At 36.4% G+C, this 20,577-nt stretch overlaps 1 protein-coding gene across 1 annotated transcript in view; it reads right to left on the reverse strand.

Annotated features, from left to right (window-relative positions):
* Positions 1 to 10,515: 10,515 nt before the first annotated feature.
* Positions 10,516 to 20,577, reverse strand: part of DCHS2 (dachsous cadherin-related 2) — an 88,163-nt gene continuing 78,101 nt past the window's right edge. The window contains exons 18-21 of the mRNA XM_036424341.2: positions 18,056 to 18,186; positions 15,558 to 15,844; positions 14,453 to 14,585; positions 10,516 to 13,512 (exon numbers count right to left, since the gene is read on the reverse strand). Coding sequence (XP_036280234.1) covers positions 10,901 to 13,512; positions 14,453 to 14,585; positions 15,558 to 15,844; positions 18,056 to 18,186 — 3,163 coding nt within the window. The 3' untranslated portion in view covers positions 10,516 to 10,900. The remainder of the gene's footprint in view (positions 13,513 to 14,452; positions 14,586 to 15,557; positions 15,845 to 18,055; positions 18,187 to 20,577) is intronic.

Genomic DNA, 20,577 nt, shown 5'->3' on the forward strand with positions numbered 1-20,577 from the left:
TTTGTAGCACATTTTGAATTGTGATTTAATGTCAGTTTTGTAAGATTCTCAGCCACCAACTTTTAAAATATTCCTCTGATCTATTCTCTCCATTCTCCTTTTGGGATTCATTACACATATTGGATCTTTTAAATCAAGTTCCACACAGTTCTTATTCTCAGTATTTTCCAAACATGTTATAGTTCTTGTATTTTTAAAAATTTACCTTCTAATGACTGATTCTCACTTCATCTGTGTCTAACCTGATATTAAACATATTTATTGAGTTCTTTATTTCAATTATTGTATTTTAACAGTTATTGAGATATAAATTGCATACTATTTCCAGTATCTCTTCTTAGCTTCTCAACCCTGCAGTGGACATTTTCTGCATAGCCTCCGGGGGCTTCAGGTAGTTTGTCAGGGACACAAGTACTTCTCTGTGTTTCTGTTCTCTCAAGGGTCATGGTTTCTCAAGTCTTGGTAGTCCTCTGATGTCTCTCACACATACATACACAAAACTGTTTCTTTCTGTCCCTATTCTTAGTCAGATTTTTATTCTCAGCAAGAGAGTTGGTATATGACAAGCTGATCTATCATTACAGGATGCCTTTGTAAGCACTTGGACTCAGTTCTGGATTTTCTATTCTATTCCATTAGTTTCTTGTCATGTGCCAAAACCACTTTATTCTAATTATAGAGAACTTCATATTTTTATATATGGTAGGATTAATATACATATGCATACTTGAACACACACCAACACACACACACACACACACACACACACACACACACACACACATACCTAATATGTTTCAGTGTCTTCTAGCTATTCTTTCTTGTTTATTCTTCTAAATAAGCTGTATAATAAAGCTATTTAACTCCAGAAAACAAATGTGATATTTGTATTTGGATCAGGTTAAATTTGTAAATTTACTTAGGAACAAAATGTACATCATTTTAGCATTGAGTGTAGTATTGTCTATTAAAAAAATCTACTTCAGTTTCCTCTGTGCCTTCAGAAAATTTTATAATTTTCTTCATATGGATGTTAAACTTTTTTCCCCCAGAATTTTACTTTGTTTTATTTCTATTACTTATAACAGAGTCTTCTCTTCCATTCATCCTCTAACTGATTAATATTCACATATGTGAAGGGCATTGATTTGTTGTTTATGTTATATCTTGCAACCTTACTAAATTATTTGCTTATAATACTGTATTTTTTCATAAATTATTTTGGGTTTTCAAAGAGTATGTTAATATAGTCTACACATATAAATAGTTTTACTTGTATTTTCAAATTCTTATGTTTATAATTCCTTTCTCATTTAATTGTATTAGATTTTAATGGGGATATTAGACATTTTCTTATTCCTGGTTCTTATACCAAAGGGTCTCTAGAACATCCTCATTGATGAGGATACTGGCTTTTCAGTGAACTGTCAGTCATTTTATTATTTTAAGGAAGTATACACTAATGAAAACTGAGTGCTTGGTTTGTTTTTGTTTTTACATAAATGGATGATTTATGTTGTTCAGTGACCTTTTCCCATTCAAGAAAATGTTCATATTTGTTTTCCATAGCTCTATTAATATGATGAATTATATTGATGTATCCCTTAATAATTATCTTTGGCCAAAACCGGTTTGGCTCAGTGGATAGAGTGCTGACCTGCAAACTGAAAGGTCCCGGGTTCGATTCTGGTCAAGGGCATGTACCTTGGTTACGGGTATATCCCAAGTAGGGGGTGTGCAAGAGGCAGCTGCAGGTATATCCCCAGTAGGGGATGTGCAAGAGGCAGCTGATCGATGATTCTCTCTCATCGATGTTTCTAACTCTCTATCCCTCTCTCTTCCTCTCTGTAAAAAAATCAATAAAATATATTTAAAAATGATAATTAATTATCTTTGTATTTCTGAAATAAATCTCCCATGTTATGATGTATTATTATTTAATGCACTATTAATTATTTTTGCTAACATTTTACTTAAGAGTTTTGTATACCTATTTATAAGTGGAAACAGGCTGTAGTTTTTGTTTTATACAATATTTTTCAGGTTTTGATATTAGTTTGATATCCAATTCATTATTTTTATTACTTTTTCATGCTTTGAAGTAGTTCAAATAGCATTTGGATAATGTAATCTTTAACAGTTTGGTAAAATTTCATTATAGAGCAATCTGTGGGAGGGTCTTTACATTTTATTTAATTTTAAAATTCATTTTATTTAGACTATATGTTTAATGAGATCAATTTTAGTAAAATATATTTTACTAGAAAGTTATCTAGTATTTTTTTTTTTTAGAGTTTCAAATGAATTTGCATAGAATTGTATAGAAAAGTTTCTTGATTAAACTTCCTTTCTTTGACAGCTATCATTGTTTTCTCTTTGCTATTTTCTTATTTTGCATTTTCTCACATTTAACTGATTCAATTTAATTATTTTTTAAAGGACCAGATTTATTTATTCATAAACTCTGTGGATTATTTATTGTTTTATTCTCTAAATTGTTATTTTTTGTTTTATTTTTATTTCTTTTCTTTCTAATTCCTTCTTTATAATTTTAATACTTTTCAATTCCCAGTTAGTATCTATAAGGCAATCAGCAAACAATGTATTTCCATATATACTTCTTTAATTCATCCACTTTTGTAGTTGAAATTTATTGACATTGTTAGGGCATATATTAAGTATATACTATTCTATCACCTTAGCGTTTGCCATCAACTCTACAGTTAAGTATATTCACTGTCCTTATGGTGAACATTCCCCAGTATTCTCAGTTGTCTGAATTCATTCCCTACTGATTCTTTAAGAATATTCCTTGAGGTCATGCATGTTTATAGCTTCACTTATAATATATATACTAAAAGGTAAGCTAAACTAGATTTAAAATTTGGCTTACATTACCTTTGAGTATCTTAAATATACTACCGTATAATCTTCTGGTTTAAAATACCATTGTTGGAAAGTATGGCTTTTTTTTTTAAATCAGGAAGCCCAAAGGCTTTTTTTCTTTATCTCAATAGATTTTTAAAATATATCTTGGTATTTATATGATTTTACTAAACACACACACACACACACACACACACACACACACACACACACAAATGAACAAACAAAGAAGAAACAATCTCAGATACAGAGAACAAGTCTATAGTAGCTACATAGTAGGGGGAGTGCAGGAATGAGTGAAAAAGGTGAAAATAACTAAACACAATTTGCCAGTTATAAAAATAGTTATGTTGATGTAAAGTACAGCATAAAAATATATTGTAATAACTATCTATGGGATTGGAGGAGATCACTGAGGAGTAAGTATAAATAGAGAAAAGATCCCAGGACTGAACCTTAGAAAACTGACCAAGAGGTTAAAAAGAGAAAGAATAACCAGCAAATAATTCTCAGAAAAGCAACTCTTCAACTAGGATAGAAAACAGAGTAGTGTGGTGTCCCAAAAGCCAAGTAGGGAAAGTGGGTTAGGCTCTAGTTGGGGAAAGTGGGCATCATCAGTGAATTACTGAATATTCCCAAGTCATCTTACAAAACATTTTGAGCTTCTAGAACAGTGAAAGGAAAATCTCATGGACAACATCTTTAACAAAAAGTCATTCCTACACATTCTAGAATATGAGCAGGCAAACGAAAACTCCAACTATTGGCGGTAATAGAGGGAAGAAAAAAAAGGAGGAATTTCCAATTTTCCTTCAGCTAGAGAATAAGGAATGGCTAACAAGTACTCACTACTCAAGGAAAAGTCTATCCTTAGAGAGGAATCCTGGCAGGCAGGCCTGAAAATTACTGTGAAAAGTGGGGTAGGGTTACAGAGCATGCAGTTTTGAGATGAGTATAGAAAGATTAAAATAAAATTATAATAGATTATGCTGGTATGGTCAAGTTCCAAGAGCTTCCAGAAATACACATACTTTCTGTAATCTCATAACTCCAAAATTTCTCTCTAAAGCCCTAAATTCTCTTAAGCCATAGACTTATGTATAACTTTCTCCCTACCTCACATCTAGCTCATTATCAAGAACAAGCAACACTACCTCCAGTATATATCTTGACTGTTTACCTCCACCTGTAATACTCCAGCTGAGCTACAATCATCACCATTAGAAATTACTGCAATAGCCAATTAACTGGGCTGCTATTACTATCCTAACCTTCCCCACTTCATCTGTTTTCTTTCAAGTACCCAGTTACTCTTTAAGAATATAATCAGATAATATCACATCTCTGAGAAAAAACTACCAATGGCATCACATAACCCTTGCGACAAAAGCTAAGTGTTTCACCATAACCTACATGGCCCTACGTAATCTGAATCCTAGTTTCCTCAATGATGTTATTTCCTACTATTCTTCTTCTCACACTAGTTCAAGGCCACACTGGCTTTGTAGTTTCCCAAAACTCCATGTAGCTCCTGTACATGCTCACACACATACCTTACACGCTTCCCCCTCAAATCTTTGCACAGCTCACTTCATTTGTCCAATTCAAATAGCATCCTATCAGAGACACCCCCTAAACATTCCATCGAAATAGGACTGCTATATTGGCCCACCCCTTATCAATCTCTTTTTTTTCTTTATATCCTTTAGTTTTCTTCCTATCACATTTATTATTATTTGAGAGCATGTTTTTATTGTTATCTCCCACAATAAAATGTAAGCACTGTAAATACACTGGATTTATGTAGTACTCTATTCACTTAAATATTTCCAGAGCCAGATCCATGCCTTGTCCACAATAGGTGCTAAGTAAATATTTGTTGATTAGCTGTATGAAGCATTTCCTAATTACCATTTCTTATAACTTGTTTAAGTACTGATTACTGTCACAAGTTCAACTTTATCCCTCTACCTTTGCTTTTATATTTTAAAAAGGTGTTTTATATCTTTATTCTATCCTTCCAGTTTTTATGGTTTTACTTTAACTTTTATTCATTAATCCACGTAGAATACATTTTTGTTTATGAGGAGAAATAACTTCCTATTTACCTCCTTCCCCAATCTCCCAGTATGCACTTATTAAATAGTCTGAACTTGCTTAGAATATCATTTTTACACATACTAAGTTGTATGTACATATAGAATATCCTTCATAAATTCCTCATATTTTTTAAATTTTACTACATTTTGATGTAAATATTCTAGACATATCTGCTAAACTACATGCTCTTCTTTTATTGGAAGCTCATTCTGCCATGGAGCAGTCAACATTTATTACAGAATCTGAAATTAAATTAAACCAGTGTGCTTGGTCATAGAATGTGGCTTTCTCAAACAATGTGCTTTTGAATGTCACCCATAACTTGTTTCTATTGTGTTTAAAACTCACAAGGAATGTATGTATATTGTAAGGAAAGGATAGAGAAAGAGAAGACAAACCAGATTACAGAAAGAAATTTCTAGTCATTTGATTTTGTCTAAGATATTCTACAGTATTTTGATAGGATCTTTGTACTTTCCCTCTGCCTTGTGATTGGCTAAAATCACAGAACTAAATTAGAATTCACACTTAATGGATTCAAGGCCTATGTATCACACTCTCACTTTATAACACCCTCTGTGCCCATTTACATATGTGCTCATTCATTCTAAGAAACATCTGTATTTGATAAAGCAAGTTGAGACCAGGATTTTGCCCTGAGGGTATACTATCTAACAAGGAAATCCATGTATTTAGTTTTGTAACCAAAATGATGCTTTCTCATTCAAAAGATGCGCTTGTGCATCTGCTATTTGTTTGGCATGCTTTCTGGCTCTCTGTTACTCACTTCACAGTTTGGGTTTAACAAATATATTGAGTGAAATGAGGAAAATTATGTAGACCCAAACAGTAGGAAGTGCTAGATTGTCATCAAATAACCAAGTGCTGAGTTTACAAGAGAAAGGTATCATTTGATACTCCAGCCACTTTTTGCTGGATCTTTGTAAGATTGCCATAGTTAAAAAAAAAAAAAATGTTTTTATTGGTTTGAAATAGAGGATGAGAGAAGAGAGGGAGAGAGAGAAACATCAATGATGAAAGAGAATCATTGATTATCTGTCTCCTGCTTGCTCCCTTCTTAGGATTGAGCCTGCAACCCAGGCATGTGCCCTGACAGGAATTGAACCGTGATCTCTTGGTTCATGGGTTGGTGCTCAACTACTGAGCTATACTGGCTCGGCAATTTTATTTCCAATTAATTTCTTTGTACTATATGGAATCAAATAATTTATGACACCTGAATTCAAATAAAATTGACAATATTTGAGAACAAACTATCAACCATGTCTGTGTGTTAAATACTGTAGTTTAAAGGTTACATAAAATGTAATATTTTAATATAAAATCATGACTACCAAGCAAGCACTCATTTTTAAAAAGGAGCCACCAGCCTGGCTGAGAGGCTCAGTGGTTGAGAGTCTTCCCATGACCAGAAAGGTCACCAGTTTGATTCCTGGTCAGGACATATGCCCAAGTTATAGGCTCGATCCCAGAGAGGGGTCGTGGAGGAGGCAGCCAAGATTGATGTTATGCTCTCACATAGGTGTTTTTCTTTTTCTCTCTGCCTCTCCCTTCCTCTCTCTCTAAATTAATTATATATATATATATATATATTTTTTTTTAAAGAAAAAAAAAAGATGAGCTACCAGAAAAAGGACCAGGTACTAAAATTCCATATTCTGTCCCAACTGCCTTCTGAACGTTCATTTCTTGGTATCTGTGTAAATTCACCTACTTAATATTGTGGCACTCTCAATGCCAAAGTTATGCAGAGTGAGAAGTAAGACAGAGTAATCATTCCAAATTTTTTATCTTATAATTCGCCAAAAAGAAATTCAACTTTCACAGTCAAGTTTACTTTAGTGCATGCTGCCTAGCTTTAAGCCCACAATTTGGATAAACCTAAATTTTCAAACAATGGGGCAATAGAGATAGAAACTTGAAAGAAACAGAAAGGAAGGAGGAGGGGAAAATATTCCTTAAAGAAAGAAAGAAATTCCTGGACAGAATGGACCTGTAAGAGGGAAATGATTCAGCAAGATCTTTACACTTAAAAAATTATTTTTCTCTTATTGCTCTCTATCAGTGCCCTAAACTATTCCTTTTCAGATTTAATCCTCCATTTTCTCTTCCCTGCTTCTCTCCCTCCATCTCTATAACGGGGGAAAGCTACCTTCATTCAGTGACTCACACAGGAATGCTGGTTTTAGTCATAAGCAAGGTTTCTGCAACTTCACTGATGGGGTGTTCTCCTTGAACAGAATGATTTTCCATATTACCTCTCCTCAGCTACAGCCAAACAGATGGCTCTATACTTTTAAGCCCAACTAAAGCATGCTGTGAGTGCAAACACAAGGAGCTTATTCGTAATAATCCTGTTCAAATCTACTCACCATATTTTAGTTATGTCTTGCTTTTTTAAACAAGTTTTAAAACGTGTAAAGTGGCAAAACAAATGTAACAAAAGATATGTTTGGATGTAAATAAATTTAACATTAGTAATTAACTTTCATGATAAATTCTAGAAAACACAGCAAAGAGTTCACTGAAACTGCTGTAAACATGCTGAGAAATTCAACTCCTATCTCAACTGGACCCTTATTCTAGACTAAGTATGTATACATGTAGGCAGCCAGTAGTTTATAGCACATTTTAATATTTTTAGAGAATAGTTAAGTGATCCAATCCTTAAAAATACAGCACCCCCCCACCCCACCCCCGCTGTTTTTTCTTCCCCCCCAGGAATCTATTTTGGAAGCCAATTCAATGATTACTACTGGGACATGGAATTTTGATATCCATTTGGTACTGATTTACACCAGTATTTTTAAGGTTGCCAACAAGAAAGTCCAGAATATCAGGCAGCCAAAATTCCACAAGAGACAACTGTCTTTTATTTTATAGCTTATGAATTTGGGGCTTAATATGATTTTCCACTAACAAGATCTGTACACCCTCCAGAGTGCTAAAGCCAGTGTGTAGATCAGCAAAGTAACCCAGAACATATGAGGCTAGTTAATATTAAACTTGAAGGAAAACTATACAAATTATATTGTTTATTTAGGAAAAAAAGCACTCTAGTTGAAAAGGGCTGACATATGATTTATTGCAAACACTTAACCAGCATGTTTACAGTTTTACTCTTAAACCCACTTGCATCATTTGTTTGGCGGTGGTATGGCATTGGATATAGTATTAATAAAGTCATGAATTAAAAATCCACTAGATATTGGTAAGGAATGGCTCTAAATACTTTTTGTCTTCTGTTTGTATTAAATGTCTAAAAAAAGCAGAATCTTGTCCAAAAGGAGTAATAAGTCACAGGCAAATAACTTAAGAGTTAGATGAGCATAAGTAAAGAAAGAACCTGTTTAATTAAAAATAACAAAATGTTCTTTGTTCTTAGAAATAATTCTGTTGCAAAACACAACTTCCATATACATACATATATATATATGTTTTTAAACATCAGCATCAATTTCTTTGTACGCTCAAAGTGATCTTTTGAAGGAGGTCAAAGAAAGAATAAATATTGAAACACTGGAAGAATTAATTTTTTTTTTTTTTTTTTAGAAAAATCATGAAGACTTCTTTCCTGGGAAAGAAGGAGGGAAGGAAGGAAGGAAGGAAGGAAGGAAGGAAGGAAGGAAGGAAGGAAGGAAGGAAGGAAGGAAGGAAGGAAGGAAGACATTGTCCTTTAATATTTAAGTATCTCATGCCTAAATGATATTCTCTGGGATTCTAGGCTTGACCAGAAACCTTCATGTTTCATACAATTTCTAATGTGGTTTTACATACTTGTTTTTTATGTAAGAGTCAGCAGAGATATGATTTAATCAGCATAGAAAACCTTGGAATTATTTACCTACAAAATTGGACATCAAACACAGCATCCTGCAACTGTTTTCCAGTAGAGAGAAATGAGTTAGCTCACATTTACAGATGAGGTCTATTGAAAAATAAAAGAGGAAATATTTCTATAGCAGACATTCATACTACACAGTGTGTAGATCAGCAAAGTAACACAGAACATATGAGGCAAGTTAATATTAAACTTGAAGGAAAACTACACAAATTATATTGTTTATTAACCACCAAGAAAACCATATCAGATGCTCATGAGAATCCTAAACTCATTCCAAAGATTGCCCAGGTCACCTACCATGGATGATTTCCCCTCATCATCAGGAAGTGCTCTGCTTTCCTGGAATAGAGAACAACTTTGGGTGGATCCTCAGACTCACCAGAGAGAAGGTATAGCATTATATGTGAGCCCCTGGCCTCCACACCACTATACTTCTGAAACAGCCGTACAAAACAGAATTGTTTTAACTGTGTTGTCCAACTGCTCCATCTAATGTCAGTTAAAGCTAAACATGAACCAATGGAAGAAATACTTCTGATATCCATTCTTAACTTTTATAGTAGAAATATTTATGTAAAAAAACTTCATTGAAAAATATATCGCTAAATTACTCTATAAAATTATTTGCTAATAACATAACTTTATCTACACAAACTTTTAAAACTGACATTGAGTGGATAAATTATTTCTTACCAAAAGTTACTATATCTAGAAGAAAATAAAATTCAAAAATATATATGACTTAATCTTCAAATGTTAATGTCTGTATCCCTACAATGTTACAAGACAGACACTGAGAAAAAACTCATCATTCTATTTGGAAAGGTCAAGGAAATGTGTCTCAGGTGACAGCTAAACACACACTGCTTTTATCAACCCTGACCCTCTGTCAAGAACAAACACTCCTGGTTCATTTAAAAAATAATAATTTTCTTATTTGGCACAGAGTTATGACAAATTCCATTCTTAATTAAATTTCCAAAAGACACCACATTACTAGTAAAATTCAAATTATGGCTAACCCCACCAGTGTTGCTGATGCTAAAAGTGGAGAAATGCATCTCTAAATGTGTCAGGTACATGGAAAATGGTTTCACTTTAAAACTTAAGTTCATCCTTCCAAATTACTAGGTAATCAGCAGTAATGTGACTGAGTGACTCTACCTGTACTTTATTTCCATTTGTTTTTATGTAAACACTAGAGGCCTGGTGCACAAAATTTGTGCATGGGGGTGTGTGTGCTTCAGCCCAGCCTGTACCCTCTCCAATCTAGGACCCCTTGAGGGATGTCCGGATCGGGCCTAAACTGGCAGTTGGACATCCCTCTCACAATCCAGGACTGCTGGCTCCCAACTGCCTTCCCGATTGCCCTTAAGTGCTTCTGCCTGTCTGCCTGATCACCCCCTAACCACTTTCCTGCCAGCCTGATTGATGCTGAACTGCCCTCTCCTAAAGGCCTTGGTCGCCCACAACTGCCCTTCCCTGCAGGACCAGTTGCCCAAACTTCCCTCCTCTGCCGGCCTGGTCACCCCTAAGTGCCCTCCCCTGCTGGACTGATTGCCCACAATGCCCTCCCTTGCAGGTCTAGTACCTCCCAAATGCCCTCTCTTGCTGGCCGTCTTGTGGCAGCCATCTTGTGTTCACATGGGGGCAGCCATCTTTGACCACATGGGGCATCCATCTTTTGTGTATTGGAGTGATGACCAATTTGCATATTTCTTTTATTAGATGGGATGTTGCTAGTAAGTCAAGTTCACTGTGTCCTTTGGAAATCTAAACATACAGAAAACCAGGCATGACAGAATATATACTATTTAATATAAACAAAGGAATTCTGAGAGCAAAACATAAAGGTTAAAGGAGGTAACTTCTCTTTAAGGCTGGAAGAAGAAATTTGAGAAACTTAAATGAGGAGGTTCTAAAAACCCTGACAAAATGATATCACCCTGTGTGGGTAACATGAACGTGGTCTTGAGAAGCTTGCTTAAGAATGTTCTATTCAACCATTCTTGACCAATGGTGAGCAGTGCAATTGACATCACAACTGATTTATATCTGACCTTCATCTTCTGCCTTAAGTTCATGGCATGCATCGCTTAGACGTGCTCCCAAGAAATCTCCATGCGACAATAGTGGAGTCACGGCAGGGGTCTGTGTTGTCAAGAGGGAAAGAGATGGAGAAAAACTGGGTGTCATGGCTTCAGGCAGGGAATTGAGATGGTAGAGAAGGGGGGAGTGTGGGTATTTGTGAAAAACCTGCCCTGGAGTCATGGCTGGCATTCTTGGTGGCACTGCTTTTATCCCGGGTTGAGCTACTGCGGTGATCAAAGGGGGTGGAAAAACAAAACATTTCTTCTCTTCGGGAGTTCCAGGTTCGTGTAAATGCTCGTCCTTTAGTTTTGCAATATCATTAAATACTGAGGCAAGGGGTTGGAACTTGGGTTCCCAACTGAGGAGATAATTCCAGTGAAAGCTGCCTCTCCCATCGTGATCAGAGGCTCTCTGTGTCGCGCATCTTGCTTCCGGATCCCCTGAAACAAAGATAGGCTCTTTCCTGACCTCAGCCAGGATGTCCACTTTGACCTCTCTCTTCCTTAGTGTCTGGGGCAGCCTATCATTTTGAATGTAGGCTGTGCCACAGCTGTCTCCTCCATCTTCTTCCTCCAGCGCATGGGTGGTTTCTGCTGTCACAACAGTAACCACCATGTCAGTTTCCCCAGACAAGCAGGAGAGCTGGTCCGAGTCCCTTGGGATCCCAGAGTCCGGCATCCGGGACTCCCGGTCGCTCAGAGCTGAGCCAGAGTCCTTTCTGTAAGGGTGCTCATTTATCCTCTGGATCTCCTTATCTTCTGCGGTTTCTCCTTCCACAGAACAGCGGTCACTGGAGTTTGAGCGCCTGTACAGATGCCCAGCGTCCTTCTCCATGATACTTATTAAACTCAACCATTCTGGCGTGGAGTCCATGGGCGCTGCCGCATCATTGCAGCCATCCGTTGTCTGCAAGGGCTTGCTGGTGTCCCTGGTCAGTCTCAAACTGGTATCTAAGGATGATGACGTTTTCTTGTCTTCATAACTGTTGCCTGTGTCTTTTTGTTTATGTCTTAAAATCAGGATAGTCAGAAGGATGATGAGTAACAGAAACGCTAAAAAGGAGATGGTGAGGCTGATTGAGAAGCGGCTAGCCGACACTGCTGAGCGTTTTCCTTCTGAGGAAAAAGACACGTTCACAAAAACAGTACAAGATGCGAACTTGGAGTCTTGTTTAGGGCTACGAGCGATTATTTTCATTTCAATGGTGTCTTCTTTGCTGACTTGACTTCTTATGAGGGGAAGGGCTCTAGTCAAATAAATATTTCCATTCGTTTTATTTACTGAAAAGAAAGGAGATGGCGTTTCAAGGGAGTAAAGAATAACACCATCAGTACCAGCGTCTGCATCTGATGCTTCCACTCTGCCAATCAATTGTCTTAGGTTATAGTTTTCTGGGAGGTTGAAAAAATATTGATCTTGAGTGAAAATGGGTTCAAACTCATCTATTCCTTCAATCTCGACCCAAACCATTAAGGAGGCTGTGGAATCACCTTTGTCTTTTGCCTCAACCATGAGGCAGTATTTATTGTCATTTTCATAGTCAAGGACTTGCTTAGCATGAATATCCCCTGTCAGAGGGTCAATGAGGAAGGGATCATGGTCAGGAGGTGCTCCATGAGTGGAAGGACAAGGGGATAAAATAGAATAGGTCAATTCTCCATAAGGACCTGCGTCAAAATCCAAAGCATTTACAGAGCATATGGTGGAGAACACAGGCAGATTTTCAGGAACAACACAGTTCAACCTTGGGAACAGAAACAGAGGTTCATGATCATTATCATCTAGGATACTGACAAACACAACTGCAAAAGAAAAATGTTTCTTTTCTTCATCTGAAGCTTGGATGGTTAAAGTGAATTTTATTGTTTCTTCGTAATCCAAAGGCTTAGTCAAATAAAGGACTCCAGTCCTCTCTTCTAAGTAAAAATGCCCCTTTTCGTTCCCAGAGATTATGTGGTAGATGATTTCTGCATGTAAACCCACATCACGGTCACTGGCTGACACCACGGTGATGTGACTCCCCAGAGGGGTACTTTCCTTGACATGTGCGTGGTATGTCAGACTGTGGAATATAGGTGGATTATCATTGACATCGAGCACTTCTATGGACACCATGGTGGTGGAAGTCAGTGGAGGGCAGCCATGGTCAGATGCCAGAATGACAAGCTTGTGACTGGCAGATGCTTCTCTGTCCAGATTATGAAGCAACACCAAATAACCAACCTGCTTAAAAGGATATTGTAAATGAAGGAAATGAGTTTCCACGTCAAAATTCTTCTGTGAATTACCACTCATGATGGAATATTCAACATGTGTGTTTTCAGGGGCCCAGTCTTGGTCAGTGGTTGAGAAGGTGACAAGCGTACTTCCAATTTGAGCATCTTCACTCAAGCTAAGATTGTAATATTCTATGGCAAACACAGGGGGATGATTGTTAATATCTTGTATTTCTATCTCCACTAAGGTAAGAGCCCTCAGGTTAGGAATTCCACCATCACTGGCTTCAACAAGAAATTGAACTGTTGATTTTTTATCCAGAAGTACTATGGGTTTGGTCGTAAATATCATGCCTGAAAAATAAGACGTAGCATTTCAATGCTGTGAAATTAAATTTTCATGATCCATTTAGTTAGCAAATGTGTTTCAAATATTTACCAATGTGTTTGCTTATTTGTTACTTAATTTACAACCAAAATTAACTCCAAATAGAAAATTAAAATTATTATATTTGTACTTTTGTAACACGTAAGAATCAGAAATAATATTCGTGACATTCACTCTACTTAATATGTGTGCTGCTTGCAGATAACTTTGCCATAAATTTGTCCTAGTTTTCTTTTTGTATAGTAAGTTGTTCCATTGCTGTTTATTCATCTTTACCAAGTTTAGCTATACTGTCTACTCACTGTTAAACTTTCTCTGTACAAAACTTAACTGCTCTAATCTGAAATCACTTGCTTAAATGAATTTCACTGCCACAGATGTCTTGCTCTGATAAAAACACAAACAGCCTTGGATAGCATCAAATAAACCAGAACACCACCATGTTTTTACTCAGTAGATATGCTCAAATAATCCCCCCCCCCCATTTTCTTTGGTCCTTATTGAGTGTTATTACTGAACTTTCTACAATTAGGCTTCAATGAAAACTTTCAAACTTTAATAACACAAAGTCCTCAATACTCTTTCGAAGCCTGGGATAACTTCCTGAACTGTGCTTGGTTGGACTAATGGACTGGGTGTTTACTATATGGGGGTCTCTGAACCTCTGAGCCATCGCCAGCATTTAATCAATTCCTTTTGCTTTCCAGCCATTGAGATGCTGGGGAAGAGAAATAACACTGGGGTTTGCTATCACAGCATTTGACATGAAGAGAAATAAGATGGTGGTGTTTGTAATACTAGGGAATGGGGATGAGGAGCTATTTTAGGAGCATTTGGAAAGGATTATTTCAGGTTTCCAGCCTATAACTTAGACTCTGAACACTAAAGCCACTATACATAACTCACCATTCCTAGGATCAATGGAGAATTCCGCGGAAGAGGAAATAATTCTGTAAGAAATGTACTCATAGTTCTCTGGGTCTGTGGCTGCCACAGTGAGCACAGAGTACCCCACAGGCACCAATTCTGGAATAGTGATCTGAGGAACAAAGACAGAGAAGTGGATGTTGTGCTACAAGACTACAGATATTCTCATGCATAGGGCCAAAACGTGAGATCATTTTATTCATTTTGCTTATAGAAAATTCACAGTGAGCCTGACTTTATTAGCTATGTTTACAGAGCTGACATATTAAGATGATTATGTTGTGGTCCCAGAATTCAGAAAAAAATATTTTTAAAAGATTAATTCAGTTTCTATTTTTATTATGAAAAAATTTCCTTCTAAATTATTTCTGTGTGGTAGAGGATAGTTAATACATTCAGTAATATATTATGACTTACATACATTACCTGATTTAACTAGCCTTTACAGGAGATCACTACTTAGGTTAGTTTCTCTCCTGGGTTTACACAGAAACTTAGCATGTGTTACATTCAAGTGTCCTAAAGCCCAGGTCCAAGTACTTAGTTGAATGCTATCATTGTTCTTATTTCCATAAACATATTCTATGCCCTAAAAACTAAAATATCCACTTCACAGTTTTGTTGTATATATATTTATTTTTATTTATTTTTTGCAAAATGATAGCACTCCAAAATATTCCAAAACTATACCTAGGAAAGAAAAAGGTTTTCCAAATTACCTGCAGATAATCTACTTTAGGCTACAATAGGTCACCTTATTGTCTTATTTGTGACCTTGAAAACATTAGGCAAGTTCCAATTGTTATGAACAACAGGACCCCAATCCCTAAAAACTAGAAAAATGATAACATAGTTTCATATGATGATATATAATACATACTTAAGAAACTCAATAGAATGATACATTCAATTTCATATATACTTCTATCCTCTAAGCATCAACTTAGGCACTAAAAATAGGGATTGCTGTCTGTCTAAATTAGTCTGTCCTCAATGGTAGGCTCACATTGTTCCCTATTCTTTCTAATTGTTTCCTATTCTTTCCAGCTTGGGCTGTGTTTTAGCATCTAGGCAAGCTATTTACCTGGTAAGAATCTTGAGAAAACACTGGCGGGTTATCATTGATGTCCAACACATGGACAATGAGTGATCCCTCAATGTGGTGCACCGAATCAGAAATTTGGATAAGCAGCTCATATTCAGTGGCTTCTTCAAAATTCAATGCTTTCATTAGCACCAGCTCCCCAGTGTACTGATCAATAGCAAACTTTGTTCCAGGATTACTCTCTTTGGTGAAACTGAAGACGAAAGCTGGATTCAAATCCACATCATGAACTGATATTTGAGTCACAATTACACCAGGCAAAGAATCTGAAATAGTCATGACCAATGTCAGTCTCTATTAAAATTCATCCTTTGAAATATCTCTTGAATAGTTCAATCCAAGCTTTTTTATATTTATTTGAAGTCCAACATGACTTGCTTTTTCTTGGCATGATTTCTCATACACAGCTCATTATAAAGTAAACAAAAACTTTGAAGAATTTATAAGCCCAATAAAAGTGAAATTTTACCACTGAATTGAGAATTGAGGGGATAGGGTAGAGTCAATTTTTATATTACATTTTTCATTGTATGCTTACAACATACTCCCAGGACCAAGAAACATTCTAAGCCACTTATTTGTACTATATAGATTCTGTATCAAAATCATATATTCATGGGGGTATGGGTGGAAAGAAGATTATTACTCAAAACACTAATAAAAAACAACATTTTGAAAAAGTAGGCAAGTCTGAAATAAAAATGTTTGGATACCGAAGTTAGGAATAGATACTTAGTTCTTTGGCACTTATCTTGCAAATTTATTTCTTTTGCAGTAACATATACATTGCTTCCTTCCCTTAAAATATAACTCTCAAAATGGTCAATACTATAGAAAGCCAAAGTATACATAGTACTAGTTATGAAAACAAATCTTTAGTATTATTTACACACAAAAATAATCACAAAAGAGATGACATGCTAAATGCCTCACACTCTATGTATCCTCTAGCTTAAACTGCTGTGAAAGGGATTTTGTTTTTTAGCTTACATTATGGTACAGGTAGAAAGATGACAACAAGGTATTCAGAATAGTTCCACTGCATATAAGACTCCTAGTTTTCGTATTCAAGCTTGAACATTCTTGATGTTCACCAACCACATCTTAACCCACTCAGTATGTTTTGGTTTATGTTGCTTGTTCTTGTAATACCCAGGGTGTCCTCCCAAAATATATACATACACTTTGAATAATTATAAAGGCAGTGCTTATTAAAATACATTTCATTTTCAAAATTGAGCTATCAGCTGTTAGAGTGTGTATACATTTTTTGGGACACTCTGTGTTTATATCGGGCATCCTGCTGCATTTTTATGCAAATGCATATACTTTAGAATAGCACCTTCAGTAAAAGCACATGAAAATCTATCAAATAGGTAGGAAACAAAAATGAAGAATTTTTTTTTATTGATAGAATATTTTAGAATATTTAGAATATCTGGCCGAAACTGGTTTGGCTCAGTGGTAGAGCGTCAGTCTGTGGACTGAAGGGTCCCAGGTTCGATTCTGGTCAAGGGCATGTACATTGGTTGCGGGCACATCCCCATTGGGGGGCGTGCAAAAGGCAGCTGGTGGATGTTTCTCTCTCATCTCTGATGTTTCTGGCTCTCTATCTCTCTCCTTTCCTCTTTGTAAAAACTCAATAAAATATATTTAAGAATAGAATATCTGGAGATGTCCCTAGATATAGAAATTTCTGCAACATTGCTGTCTGTGATCGGTGATGGTTACAATTTGTTTGGAAAGGGGACTTAAAAATGTTAGGAACACTGTAGGAATAAATTTAGTATTAATATTACAAGGAGAGAGGCAAGTGAGGGGCTACACTATTTGGGACTTCAATTATAAAGAGTTGGGCTGCATTTTCTCACCAGAGCTGTTGACCACAGGCAACTTTGAGATCATAATCTATTGAGTCATCATATATCCCAGAGGCCCAAGCAATTAAGATTAATCAGCATATCACATAAAATTCTGTATTTGCAGCCTCTACCACTAATGGTGTGAAACTTTTTGCAGATGTTTAGTTTACATGAGAGGAAAATGATGACTTTGTATGATGAAAAGCAATCCCTGTCACTTATTATTAATATACTGCAAAGACTGACAAAGTTATCAATATGAGATTGCTTGTTCTCAGAGGAGTTTTAGGCTGATTATTAGTAAACAAAATGTGCTACTTCACAGAGCAAATTTTATTTTTAAGAAATATCTGAACACAAAAAGAACCCACTTGCAATGGTGGTCTGGGCATGGGGAACTGGCCTTCTGTTTATTTGAATGCAAATCCCAGCTTCAATATTTAACTTCTTTGACATTTGATAAACATTTGACCACCAGTATTTTATTTTTTAAAATAAAGATGAAAACTATCTTTAGAATTAGTACTCATACTTAATACAGCATCTGGCTGAAAATATGGTAGATGATATTAATACAAGTTAATCAAAACCACCATTCCAAACTGCTACACTCACTTTCTGCAATTTCCACTGGTTCAAGGGGGAGAAAAGCCGGGGCATTGTCATTTACATCAGTCACTTGTATCTTGACCATACTTGTACCCGTAAGCCTGGGCATTCCTTTATCTGTGGCTTGTACAATCAAGCTGGTTTGGAAAAGAATCAAGAAAAACAACATAAATATCAGATTTCCAGTTGAAAATTTAAAAATGAGCTGGCTAGCTATATTTGTTTCTCCTACTGGCTTTTTCTAAATGATATCATTTCAAATTTATTTCATAAGAATAGTAGCCTGAAACTTATTTATTTATTTTTGTCATGTTTAGAGAAGCAACTCCAGCAAACCACCAGGGCTCTGGAGGCATCTGGATCAAAAGAATGCATCATTTCTGGGAAATAAGACTGTCAAATTCATTCCTTTCTTACTAAGAACAACCTAAAACATAAAAAAGTACCTGTTATATATTTTCATTTTACTGTATCAACAAAATATAAATCCACCAAACAGTTGTTTTATATTGATATTTTTTTTTAGACCCAAATTGCAAAAACAATCAAAACTGTAGAATTGAAAGAGGAAATCGCTGTGATTAATACATATACAAAAAATGCATGATTGGCTAGGACTATAAAGTAGATGTGAAAGTACATGATCTGAAAAAATTCACATGCTGTGATTCAACCTCTCTTGGATGATGATACAACTAGTTTATCCAGCAACCAAGTTAGAAAATTTATTAGTGTCTTCAACTCCTCCCTTTCTGTCACCACCTTTCCAACACGCAACTAATGATGAGTCTTGAAGATTTTACCTCTTAAGTATCACTTGAATTAGTGATCTCATCCATTTCATGCCTTCCTCCAGAGTCTCAGAAAGGCTGATCAACCATCCTGCTTTGCCAAGGACCAAAGGGTTTCCTAGGCCGTGAGACTTTCAGATTTTCTAAAAAACTAGACAGCTCTGGCAAAACCAGAATAAGTTGGTTCTGTAGCCTCATCATCTTTACCTGGAATGGTGTGTATTCATTATATTCTTTCTCATCTGGAGTACTTACTTACTCACCAATCTTCCTGCTGCAAGTCTCATCTGCTCATATCCAACCACCACATTGCAACTCAATTGTTCTATCTAAACTCCAGATCTAAAAACCTACCTCCCTATTTAAAACCTTTCCTTGTTTCTCCATGCATATAAGAGGAAGTCCAATCCTTGAGCATGTGTACAATGCCCTTCTATGATCTGTCCTCTGCCTGGAATCCTGTCCCTACACCTTTGGTCTGTAGTTTTCACTGACCTCTCATTTGATTTGGATGTCCCTCTCTGACCTTGTACATTCTTCTATACAATAATTAGCTTTTGTTCTTAATGATTTATTTGTCAGGCTCTCCCATAACTGCTACAAGGGCCAGTTGGATACCTTCTCTGATTTTTTTTAATATATGTTGAATACAGATCTCTCAAAATTTTTTTTTAAGATTATAAGTGTACTATATCACAGAGCCAGGATTCAAGCCCAGGTCTTGCTTGACTGGACAGTTTGTGTTCCACTATATATATGATCCTCCTTCCACTCCTCTCTCTTACTGTGTATATGTAACTCCTTAATGTGTAATCATTAGCTCATTTTTCACTCTCCTCTAAACACTGGGAGGTCAATAGGGGTAGCTGAATAATAAAGTGAGTTGTCAATAGAAGATGATCTTTATTTCAGAGGCGATGTTAGTCTTAGCCAGCTGTTGATGATACCTTTTGAGAAAGTGTAAGTGTGTCAATTTCCTAAAAAATACTTTCTTTTCCGTTGTTAGCTTACCTAATAAGTATTCTTTCTTTTTAACCTTAAATTTAAAAATGATGTAAGATAACCATCAACTCTTTCTTGGTTTAAATTCCACTTGATAGCAAATGATTACTGTTATCTACCATTCATAAAGCACACGGGCTGCCTTTAACACTATCAAAGTTGGAACATACACACACACACACACACATATATATATATATATATATATATATATATATATATATATATGCCGAAGCAACCTGCTGACCAGCCAACCAGCTAGTAGCTATGATGCACAATGACCAGCATGGGGCAGATGCTCACCACAGGAGCCTTGCTGAGCGACAGCAACTTTGCAGAGAGCCCTCTCACACACCAGGACCCCTTAGGATATGTTGGACTACGGGTTTTGGCTGATCGCCACAGGCCAGGCAGAGGGACCCTACCTGCTGGAGGGACCCCATCTGCAGGAGGGACCCCACTCACTCCAGTTACCCTTTAAGCCCCAGTGTGCCCCAGGTGTAGCCGGCCAGAGAGGGACCATGGAGGATGGCTCCAGGGCATGTTGCCTATCTCACCCAGTCCTGCTCCACTGGCCACCTTCTAATTAATTTCTTTTCAATGTTCAAGAACCATGCACTGGACCTCTAGTCAGCATATAATGACTTGAGTTTCACACTTCTGGAGCCTAGGAATAATTCCATGTGGAAGGTCTGTTTTGTTAGTATGAACGTAAGTCAGATACATATGGAAATG

The sequence above is a fragment of the Pipistrellus kuhlii genome, unplaced genomic scaffold (genome assembly GCF_014108245.1).
Source record: "Pipistrellus kuhlii isolate mPipKuh1 unplaced genomic scaffold, mPipKuh1.p scaffold_m20_p_8, whole genome shotgun sequence".
NCBI lineage: Eukaryota > Metazoa > Chordata > Mammalia > Chiroptera > Vespertilionidae > Pipistrellus > Pipistrellus kuhlii.